At 47.4% G+C, this 11,588-nt stretch overlaps 2 protein-coding genes across 2 annotated transcripts; both read left to right on the forward strand.

Annotated features, from left to right (window-relative positions):
- The first annotated feature begins 27 nt into the window (after window positions 1–27).
- On the forward strand, window positions 28–2,261 carry LOC135396428 (RING-type E3 ubiquitin-protein ligase PPIL2-like). Its single transcript, XM_064627391.1, has one exon. It carries the CDS (start codon window positions 324–326, stop codon window positions 1,836–1,838), a length of 1,515 nt encoding a protein of 504 aa, XP_064483461.1. The 5' UTR covers window positions 28–323; the 3' UTR covers window positions 1,839–2,261.
- Window positions 2,262–9,800: 7,539 nt separating this feature from the next.
- Window positions 9,801–11,307, forward strand: LOC135396432 (NADH dehydrogenase [ubiquinone] flavoprotein 1, mitochondrial-like). Its single transcript, XM_064627394.1, has one exon. It carries the CDS (start codon window positions 9,848–9,850, stop codon window positions 11,255–11,257), a length of 1,410 nt encoding a protein of 469 aa, XP_064483464.1. The 5' UTR covers window positions 9,801–9,847; the 3' UTR covers window positions 11,258–11,307.
- The last annotated feature ends 281 nt before the right edge of the window (window positions 11,308–11,588 follow it).

The raw sequence follows: 11,588 nt of genomic DNA on the forward strand, positions 1-11,588 counted from the left end.
CCAGGGTCGATCTTGACCTTCTCCTATCTTGAATATGTGACTCACTCTCCCAGACTCAGGGCCAGGATGGCGGCTTGTCCTATGTTGTATGATTTCCCCAAGGATTTCCCGCTCGGATAATGCATGAGGCATTGCTCAAGATCCTCTTGTGGGCGCTGCGCTTCAGTGTGTGAACTAGAGAAGTCGTGAACTACTATACGACTATACTACGCGGTGCCTTTCGAGCTTTTCGGAAAGTTTAAAACGAGGAACTTGGTCCCCAAAACGGTAGCGTACTTTCTTTCACTGTTTCCTCGGGTGGTGTATTACGTGCAAAAGCCATCATGGGTAAGCGACAGCATCAGAAAGACAAAATGTATCTGACCACCACTGAGTGGACAGACCTGTACGGTGGTCGGAAAAAGCGCGTCGACGTAAATTCTGAATTTAAGCGGTTACCTTTCGATCATTGCGCCCTGTCCTTGCAACCTTTTACGCACCCCCTGTGCACCCTGGATGGCGCTATTTATGACCTGGAAAACATCGTGCCGTTCCTAAAAAAGTTTGGAGTGGATCCTGCGACAGGAAAACCACTCGATGCAAAGTCGCTCGTTCGACTTAACTGGACCCGCAACAGCGAGGGAGAATATCACTGCCCCGTCTTGTACAAGGTGTTTACCGAGAACAGTCACATTGTTGCCATTCGCACGACGGGCAATGTGTTTTCTTACGAAGCAGTGGAGCAGCTCAACATACGGGCAAAGAACTGGAAAGATCTCCTCAATGACGAACCTTTCACAAGAACAGACATCATCACACTACAGGACCCTGCCAACCTGGACAAGTTCAACCTGGCAAAGTTTCACCATCTGAAGAACAATCTCAGAGTGATAGATCCCGAAGAGGAGCGAATGAAGTCGGATCCTAAGTACACCTTACGGGTGCTTAGCACAGAGACCAAAGCTACCCTGTCCGCACTTGAGAATGAGTACACTGCACCTGTCAGAGAGGGAAAACAGCTGGTCAGACATGCAGACAAAACAAATGCTGCACATTATTCAACAGGTGCAGTTGCTGCAGCATCGACTTCGACAGTGATGATGCCTGAAACGACGCATGAGCCTGCTATCCTGTCAGAAGATGTTGTTCGTTACGCTCTTGTCAAGAAGAAAGGCTATGTGCAGCTTGTGACCACGCACGGTAACCTCAATCTTGAGTTGTACTGTAATGTTGTGCCCAAGACGTGCGATAACTTCATCCGCCTGTGCCAGAAAGGCTACTACAAAGGAACTAAGTTCCATCGGTCCATCCGTAATTTCATCCTCCAGGGTGGCGATCCTACTGGGACAGGAAAAGGAGGAGAGTCTGTTTGGGGAAAGCCTTTCAAGGACGAAATTAAACCAAACTTGGTGCATCAGGGTAGAGGGGTGCTCAGCATGGCAAATGAAGGGCCCAATACCAACGGGTCACAGTTCTTCATCACCTATCGCTCCTGCCGTCATCTTGATTCCAAGCACACCATTTTTGGCAAGCTGGTCGGAGGGCTGGAAGCGCTTACAACCATTGAAGCCATCGAGACTGACAACAAGGACCGTCCCATCGAGGATGTCTTCATTCGCGATACGCTTGTATTTGTGGATCCATTTCAAGAGGTGGACACGCAGCTGGAAAAAGAGAGGCAACAGCAGCCTGTGGAAGAACCAGTTGCGAAGCCTCAGCAACCTCTGAAAGAGTTCCACTCTGGCATTGGAAAGTACATTGATCTAGCATTGTGCAAGAAAAAGCCTGCTGGGGAACCAGTAAACAAGAAGCAAAAGTTGGTGCCAGGGATGCAGTTCAAGGATTTCAGTGCATGGTGATGACTGCACTACAGCTGTTGGACAAAGTGAAGTTGCTTTCTGTTGGTGTACCTGCATACCAATATTGTATGAAACATCAATAACATACCGTTGTTTTAAAGGGGCCTTGACACAAGCATTTATTTGCAAGAAAGCGATGGGGGCCGGCCAGAACAACCAGCCATTTGCCGAGCAGACCGCAATCAAGGACAACACAGACACCTAGAAATTTTTCAGGCTTGGGCTGGGACAGATATATATAGAGAGAGAGCTGTCGGGCTGGGCCCGGGCGGGTAAATCAGAAGGAGGCCGGGCTTGAGCCGGGCCTAAAAATGTGGTCCGTGCTGTGCTCTAATATAGATATACTGACTGCACATCGGAACTGAACGCGTAAAAATTATGAAATAAAATACGGGGGTACTTTTCTGTTGAAATTGAAGTTCACTTGTGTGTTTCAGCCTTCAGTAGCCGGTGCACATGTCGTGAAATGTGTATTTTAGTTTTCTTATCTGCTGGGGTCCACCTTCCACTAGAAATTATCTACGCCATGAGAAGTCATCCTGAGGTCCTCCCCTAAGCGGTTCACACGCACATGCTTTTAAATGTCATAAGTTGCCGTTCTAGCTTTGTAATATGCAATTACAACGAAATGTTGCTCTGCTGAAATTCGGGAGCATTTGCACAACCGGGATGATAACAGAGATTGTAGATACGTTTGATTTCGTACTATCTCCACTTCGCCTCTCTCTCTGAGCTGCCACTGCACAGCGCAAATCCTGACAGGTTTTAGCCAGTCTAAGCATCCTGAAATTCCAAATAAGACGAAAGATAAAATACAGGATTTGTGAAGATCCGATCAAATTCAATGGTTGTCCAGACAGGCGAAGTGCAAGCAACACAGTACATTCCCGTATGCATTGCAGTACTACGCGTAAAACACATTTACATTATAAAACTACGAGCGCATGTCCACATTTCTCCGTAGCTAGCTAAGAATCCCCCATAGAGGAATCCCCAGTGCGCAGAAGAGACGGAGAAGAGGATGAAGGGGAGAACTACAGCTTATATATAGGGCCCTCGGTTTTCGGGTAAAACCCGATAAAGCCCGTTTTTACCCCCCGATTTACATCAAAATAGTTCGGGTTTAACCCGATAAAACCCGTAAACCGGGCTTCCGAAAGTGCAAACCAAGGACTTGATCCGCACACGCGCAAACTACGGCAATCGCGCGACGGCTCCCGAATTGCTCCCGACCGCGCCGCGTCTTGCTGGTAAAGTAAACAAAACAGGTCGGTTTTGTAGACGCTTGCATGCAGGTCCGATTTCTAGCGTGAAAAATGTTCCTTTGGTAGGCGCACTATTTGAAAGTTGGCTTCACCTAACACTTCCGTGTATTGCGGTCAAGCCCACTTCAGCGAATGCTTAGGGTTGCTTTAAATGTACGTTTGTAGATTTAGCGGAACTTTTCGATTCATTTATTTGTGTTACGGGAAAGCCAACTTTAACCCATGACATCATACACTTTGTTTAGTGATATATTAGGTTAGATTAGTGCGGCTGTGGCAGCTTGCCTCGCACTCCCAACTTCATTATTGAAGCGGCCATGGTCCTATTAATCTAACCTAACTTCACTAACCTAACCTAAGACATCATCAACTTGGTTAGTTTAGTGATAAGTTAAATTAATGGGGCCATGACAGCGTCCCTTGTCCCTCAAAATCCGTTTCAATAATGAGGTGAAGCCGCCTTGCAGAATGGCAACGCCAACCAAAGTAATACCCTGGTTTCGTACCAAAAATGCCCTGTTTTTCACACCCGAAGAAATGTAGTCTGCTACATGAAAGCTTGTGTCAATAAGTAAGTTGAAAACTTCAGTGTTGGATTCTGTACTGTTAGTGCTTTCCGTGGACGTCGGCGAGACCCTTTCTTGTGCTGTTACCATAAACAAAATACAGAAACCGACACTGAAGATCTTCGGTGTCGGTTTCTGTATTTTGTTTATGTGATCTACAGGACTTGACTCCCCTCTTCGTATACGATTGTGCTGTTACCAAAAATAGTAAAGGAATCAGGAATCACGCTAAACAGAGAAGAAACAGAGTTAAAGGGACTATCGCATCCGTCCCGGTCGATTCTGAAACTGCAGTGCTGTTTTACTCCGCGTTCATCACTGATAATAATGCCGAAAACCCGACGCGAATTGGCAGCGTTGTTCCTGTGTAGTTTGATATAAAACTTCGCAAGAGCAGACGACGCATTCCGGGATTCCCTTTCTGGAAACGTCACACGGACGAGGCCAATCACTGCGCGCCCTTTGACATGGAGAATACCAATCACGGAGCGGCCGGAGGGACCTTGGTAGCCTTGGCCGCCTTGGCAACCGACCGACAGGCGGGCGGGCGAGCGAGGCGGAATGCTAGGGCACGGCGTCTTCTCTGTTACCGGCTCGCGGAATGTTGTTTCTGGTTAGTGTCGAACGTGTTCGTACAGTCAGGAGCGTAACGTCGTGTTTCACGTAACATGGTTACGTCTGCACTCACACTGGTAAGCGAAAGTCGGCGTATTTACCGAGGACTTTCACTCAGTATAGTATAGTGCGATGCGGACGCCAAGCAGACGATCTCGGAGACAATTGCCTGCGCTGCCCTCCCATTCGTGTGCCTGGCTTACGTCATCATCGTGTTGGCTGCAGACCTTTAAAACTCGTTTACTTAATATGTAAGCTGTTTTCGGAAGAGAAATTTGGCAAAGTTGACTTTGAAACGATGACAAACATTATCCTATCGGTATCATACATACGTTCCCGGATGCGATAGTCCCTTTAAGCAACGCTCGGCGTTCCTTGAAGTGGGTTTGCCCGCAATACACGGAAGTGTTAGGTGAAGCCAACTTTCAAATCTTGTAGGGAGTATCTTGTATCAGCAAAGTACGCGGAGTAGTAAAGAGGATGCAGCAACAGCCAACGATATACGAGGCATACCAACGCGAGCGCGAGCATGCTCTCAATGCTCATCGATGGATACAGTGGTTATACAGTGAATTATCTACCAGTCTCTTAATAAATATTCTTTCAATTAATTTCAACACTCCACAGGCCGACCGCTGTGGCATTGCTCATGATCTCAGTTGTCTCGCGACGTATACCCCCAATTATTAATTAATTAATTTCAACACATAAAAGTTTTTTTTTTCACCCGAAAATACATCACTTCTCAGTATATCACCCGATTTTACCCTGTTTGGCAGGTCAAAATACAGAAGCCGACACTGAAGATTTTTGTTTAAGTTTAATTTGTACAAGCTTTCGCGTGGAGGTCCACGCTTCCTCAGGTACAAACTTTTTTTTTTTTTTGTACCTGAGGAAGCGTGGACCTCCACGCGAAAGCTTGTACAAATTAAACTTAAACAAAAATCTTCAGTGTCGGCTTCTGTATTTTGTTTATGTGATCTACAGGACTTGACTCCCCTCTTCGTATACGCATCTGTTTGGCACCCCCCGATTTTCACAAAAAAATAAAACCCGAAAACTGAGGTTATGTAGTGACTGTAGGGAGAACATAAACGCCCCGTGTGACTCAGGCACGTAGGCACCGTGCGACACAAGCGTTTGCCGGGAGGAAATAGGAATGCACCTCGTGCCGATTGGGTACGATGCGTGACTTCCGCGCACGCGCACTGCCGCAACAAGAGCAGCCGGTCAGCGAAACCACGTGCGTTTGTCTTTGTTTGCGGTTAGTGTTTCGGGCTTCGATTACGGGCTACGTGCCTTTGTTTGTGAATAGTGTGTGTGCTTTTAAATCAAGTCAAGTAAAGTTGATGAATGGGCTGTAATACGAGTAGGTGCATCTATATGGTGTTATATAGAAACCGTATCCATCCAGTAACAACATAATTGCGTTCTCATATTATGATCCAATGACATATCAATATTACTGTCTCCACCTAAAAATACATATGACATTTGATGCCGTGACATATATGTCAAATAACCATTTAAAAATGAAAACAAGCAGAAATATGTGACTCCGGTGGTGGACATACAACAATAAACAGGAATGAGTGAGTTTTCTGAATTTTATTTCATCTTTCTTTCTTTCATATATTTTCTAAACCGTTACCAAAGATATACTTTGAAGCATTCCTGCTTCCCTCAAATACTTCAACCACTTCAGAAGGCTGCACACACAGTAGGCATCCTAATAACTATTACCTTGTTCACATTCAAATGAAACATTCTTGAAACTGGTGTTTCGCCACAGCATGATTCCTCAGCGTCTCAAAGCTTGTGAACTCAGACGTGCCGTCGTTGCATTTGAAAGGGAGAAGGACACCAGCGCTGATATTATGCGCGTTTGCTATGTGCCTTCGTAGCGTTGACGGTCTCGCAAATAACTTTTCGCAAAAACGGCATGTTGTTGACGTCGTCAAGCTCGATGGTTCTGATAGTCACTAGTTTTGACAGAGTTGGCCTTTGCACGATGATGCCATCTGATACAGAAATGCCATCTCTCGCTGCTCCCGATCGAGGAGCTCTATAGTTCTTTTCTGATAACAGACAGCCTCATTGGCATAGGTTGCCATTCTTCTTCTTTTAACTGGATGTTCGCTGGAGCTATGTGGACGTGACATATGTGGCCTGCAGCTCCATTTCTTGTAGGTGGTATAGGTGATATCCACAGAAAAGTCTTTAGCATATGTGTCACTGTGGCTTTCCATAGTAGGCGTCCCACTGAGTACTGATTGTATATGAATGTCTGGCTGAACCGTACAAATTGTTGGAGTTCGTTCAACAAGTGTAGCGTGGCGTATCACGTTTGCAACGGTGACAAACGTCTTTGCACTTAACTTGTGAGTCTGCATTCGACGTCAGCGTCTACCTGCGAACGTTCCCCTAGTAGCACAAAACGTTTTGTAAACGTCGAGGAAAGGTCTAGCCAGAACCACATTTTCATCTAGGAGACGTCTTCAATCTGATCTACATAACGTCTTCTATCCCCGGATAAGTTGACGCTTTCCCGAGTCTTGAAGACGTGTTTGTGGCCGTCTTGAAGACGTTCAAAAAATGTTTAGAACACTAATTTGAATGTGAGAAAATTCAGCCCTGTGGATATCCACCGGGTACAGTTTTCCGGAGATCTGCCCCTTTTTTCAATCTCAGTCACCCTCACCACACGTTCCATTTCCTGTTGCTCCAAGCAGAACTGCAAGCAGCACTGCCACGTGGCATTTAGGCCAAAATCGAAGACGCGGGTGGACCGCGTTAGCAGAGGTCCTCCCACCGTAAGAACAGCAGGCTCCCTCCACGGCTTTACACGTAGGGGAACCACAGCGTAGAGGTGGTCTATTCCCTTGCGAAGGGAAAACAGATACTATACATTGCTCGTCTTAGAAACTCCCGTAAACTCGATAGCCGTGCTCGCCTCTGAGTCAAAATGGAGGGTGAGGTGTCTAAGTTTATGTCAAATACGCACACAAACAACACTGAAGTGGGAAATTTCTGGGAGTATTAACTCACCGTCAACTCAACGCCTGTGTTTCCTACTGCTTTTGGTTTGAGACAGTCAGTAGGTCCACCGAAAGTAAACTTATTCCTGATCCTGATCGTCTTCTTCCTAATTTGACCAAATAAAGACGTTTCCGCGACGTTTTGTGCTACTAGGGTCCTGACACCCCATCCTGGCAAATATCGTGTTTTCAACTCAAGCTACTGTCTATATGTGGCTGCTTGGTAAATAAAGTAGTAAACCCAGAAATTTTCCCCGTTTGCTTACGTGATGCCACTAAGGGTCACGTGCCCTAAATGTCTTCGAAAAATAACGCGCGCTTGCTCCTTTCTTTTTACATCTATCAGATGTCTCAGGGATATAGAAAGTAAAGGACACTTCAGAGACCGGCCTCGGTGGTTCAGTCGGTAGCGTGTTCGCCTTCTGATCCCGAGGTCGCTGGTTCGAACCCGGTCGAGGACGCCAGCAACTTGGTGGCAGGGTAGAAGTTGCTTAGACCCTCAGGTGAGCAAAAGCAATGCACAGACTGACCGCTGTGGCGTCGCTCATGATCTCAGATGTCTCGCGACGTAAATCCCCAATTATTATTATTATTTTTTTTTTCAAAGACAAATTCTGGACGTATAGGGAACGTCGCATAGACGTGACGGACATATATGCGACGTGTGCGACCTTTGTGGGACGTACCTGGGATATTTCTGGTTTACTGGGCTTACTTTATCAAAGATAACTACCGTATTTTCCGGTGTATACCGCGCGCGTTAGACAGTAAAAAAGTGCTCTGAAGAGGTCGGTAGCGTACAAGGTTCAGGTTCGCCTAATCCCTTTCACAACAGGGCAGACATCCACAAAAGGAGTCACAGGCGAGTGTCCAAGCTCTCATAAGAGGAGCGAGGAATTTGAGTGGATGCTGGGGAGTTCTGTCTTGCGGGGGCGCCACTTGATGGCTGTGGTTTGTGTTGGCCGGCCGCTCTGTTTGGCCGGTTTCGGTTTCGAGATGGGGTCTGGCGGCCGTCTCGTGGAGCGCTCTTGATTTGATTTTGGAGGCCTTTTCCCACTTGAGGAGGACTTTCTTCGTGTCGTTGATCTGGAGTTGGGAGTTGTGCGATGCCTCGAAGCCCAACATGGCGGCGATAGGGACTGGTGTCTTGGGCACTCCGTCTTCGTGTAGGGCCGGGCAAGACTGCAGGATGTGTTGTATGTCCTCTTCTTCTCCGGTGTTACATAACGTACATGATGGGTTTGCGTGTCCAAATAGTTCGCAAAGTCGCTTCTGTGTTGGAAGGGAGTCCGTACGGGCTTGAAACAAGAGACCAATTGCCCTGTCTCCGTTGTAGAAGGTTTCGGGTGCCGGAGTTGTCTTGTTTTCGGAGTAGATGGTCATGCTTCTTTTCTCCGTTGTCTCCGAGTGTCACCTTTTCTCTTCCATCCGGGTTAGTTCCCTCTTGGTTGTATTGTTCCACTCGCCACAAATTCTAGCCTCTTCCAGGGTGTGCTGTGACTTTCTCCCAAATCTCTTAGGGCCAGTTGACAAAACCGGCGAAAAGGCACTGGGCTCCATAAAAAGTTAAATGCTGAATTCATTTCGGAAGGCTGGCGTGATTGAGAAGGGACGCAAAACCGAAAGCGGAGAGGAGACTGAAGTATACTGTATGACACCTAGCTGTTGCATCGGGGGTTTAACGGCTTTGACTAAATGTGTTTCAAATATACACCGCCTTGGTTTATTGTTTATTGTACGTTTACTTGTGACAGTACAGAAGCTTGTAGCAACAATGCGGTGCGCGTTATACATGGAACTTTTCTCAAATTCGGCCCGTTTCTTGTGCGTTATACACCGGAAAATACGGTACAATTCCAACAAAAATATCTTTCGTATGTAGGCGTAGCACAGCTCGGTTGATAATACGTGACGTTCGTGGCGATCGCCAGTTAGCCGCAGGTCGGCAACGCGACATTCATAATTGCACGAATCCTAAGCGCACTGGTGGTATCAACAACGTGTTTTGTCATTTGCATATTCCACAAATAGAAAAACACTGCAATCAAGGAGCCTACGTCGATCGAGCAGACGCTCCCTGCCACCATCGCTTGTTTACCTTCCCGTATGCTCGGTAGAGAGGGAGGGTTGTTGAAGAATACTGATATCACTTACGTCAGCGGTATAGACCGCCTAAACCAATTCGGTCATAAAAATGGCGGCCCCCATGTGTGTTTCGGGATGGTTAATTTACGATTATTTAAAATATGGGGCCATTTTCTGGAAATGAAGGGTGGTTTCAGACACAGTTCGATATGGGCTTCCAGAATATCGTTACAGTTTCAATAAGTCAAGGTACCCCCGGAGCTGACCTTTAACCATGGTTTTAACTTTTTAACTGAACCACGAGAACATGAGAAGCACGTGAAGTCCGTGAAGTGATCCCGTGATCCCACGACCCTTTTTGAATCCAGGCCAAATCCAGAAAGTGGCCACTACAGTGGCCAATAACAATCCGTTCTAATCCGCTCATCGCGAAGGAGAAAATGGCTTCGCAGCTGGGTCTGCGGTTGCAAACGGGGTTGGTTCGTTTCAGGCCGACTGCCGTTTTGGTGCGTTACAGTGCAAGTGCAACACCTCCACCACAAACTAAGACAAAGTTTGGGCCGCTCAGTGATGACGACCGCATCTTTCAAAACCTATATGGTCGTCACGATTGGAAGCTTAAAGGAGCGATGAGTCGCGGTGACTGGTACAAAACGAAAGAGATTGTGCTAAAGGGTGCCGACTGGATTATTGATGAGATTAAGAAGTCCGGCCTACGAGGTCGCGGAGGTGCTGGGTTCCCTTCCGGTCTTAAATGGAGCTTCATGAACAAGCCCTCGGATGGTAGGCCCAAGTACCTTGTCGTGAACGCGGATGAAGGCGAACCAGGGACTTGCAAAGACCGTGAAATCATGCGCCACGACCCCCATACACTGGTCGAAGGCTGCCTTATCGCCGGTCGTGCGATGGGCGCCCGCGCCGCTTACATCTACATCAGGGGAGAGTTTTACAACGAAGCATCCAACCTTCAGGTTGCCATCAAAGAAGCTTACAATGCTGGATTGATTGGCAAAAACGCCTGCGGGAGCGGCTATGACTTCGATGTGTTCGTACATCGAGGCGCCGGTGCCTATATCTGCGGCGAGGAGACTGCACTCATCGAGTCCATCGAGGGTAAGCAAGGAAAGCCTAGATTAAAGCCTCCCTTCCCAGCTGACGTTGGAGTCTTTGGCTGCCCTACAACTGTAACCAATGTGGAAACCGTGGCCGTATCACCTACCATCTGCCGACGAGGTGGTGCTTGGTTCGCCTCCTTTGGACGCACACGTAACAGCGGCACAAAGCTGTTCAACATCTCTGGCCACGTGAACAATCCATGTACGGTTGAGGAGGAGATGTCGATCCCTCTACGCGAGCTCATTGAGCGGCATTCTGGCGGAGTGGTTGGAGGATGGGACAACCTCTTGGCTGTCATCCCAGGAGGCTCATCCACACCGGTCATCCCAAAGGACGTGTGCGACAAAGTTCTCATGGACTTTGACGCACTCGTGGAAGCACAGACAGGCTTAGGCACAGCTGCAATCATTGTGATGAATAAGCAAACAGACATTGTGCGGGCCATTGCCAGGCTTATTGAATTCTACAAGCACGAGAGCTGTGGCCAATGCACACCCTGTCGGGAAGGGGTCACCTGGCTCAACAAGATGATGGCCCGATTTGTGACAGGAGACGCTCGAGTAGACGAGATTGACATGATCTACGAGCTGAGCAAGCAGATTGAGGGCCATACCATCTGTGCTTTGGGTGACGGCGCTGCCTGGCCCGTCCAGGGGCTCGTACGACACTTCCGCCCTATCATGGAAGAGAGGATTAACACCTTCCGACAAAAGGCGCATCAGGCAGGAAAATAGTTTCAAATGTAGCGCAGTTTCTAGATAATAAAATGTGTAGTTGTACAAACTCTGTGCTTTTTGTACTTCGGGTGCTTAGTGCGTTAACTGATTGCTAGAATTGACACGTGTCCTTAGGCTACAGTGTTTTGTGGGTAGGTACGAAGATAAAGTCACATGTATGAGGTGCAAACTTTTATCACAGACGAGACCACAAGGCAGTATTAAACGTCGACTTCGTGATAAAATACCATATGTCAAAAGCACTCGTGTTTTTCTGTGCATTTGAGGACCAGTGGCAACGTGCCATGCATTTAGTCATGCCTTTACCGACATTGCCGCTAACACCGGT

This window comes from Ornithodoros turicata, chromosome 6, assembly GCF_037126465.1.
Source record: "Ornithodoros turicata isolate Travis chromosome 6, ASM3712646v1, whole genome shotgun sequence".
In the NCBI taxonomy this organism is placed as follows: Eukaryota; Metazoa; Arthropoda; class Arachnida; order Ixodida; family Argasidae; genus Ornithodoros; species Ornithodoros turicata.

What these genes read in the sequence shown, in the direction of transcription:
- LOC135396428 (XM_064627391.1), top strand. Translation starts at nt 324, where the DNA reads ATGGGTAAGCGACAGCATCAGAAAGACAAAATGTATCTGACCACCACT.
- LOC135396432 (XM_064627394.1), top strand. Translation starts at nt 9,848, where the DNA reads ATGGCTTCGCAGCTGGGTCTGCGGTTGCAAACGGGGTTGGTTCGTTTC.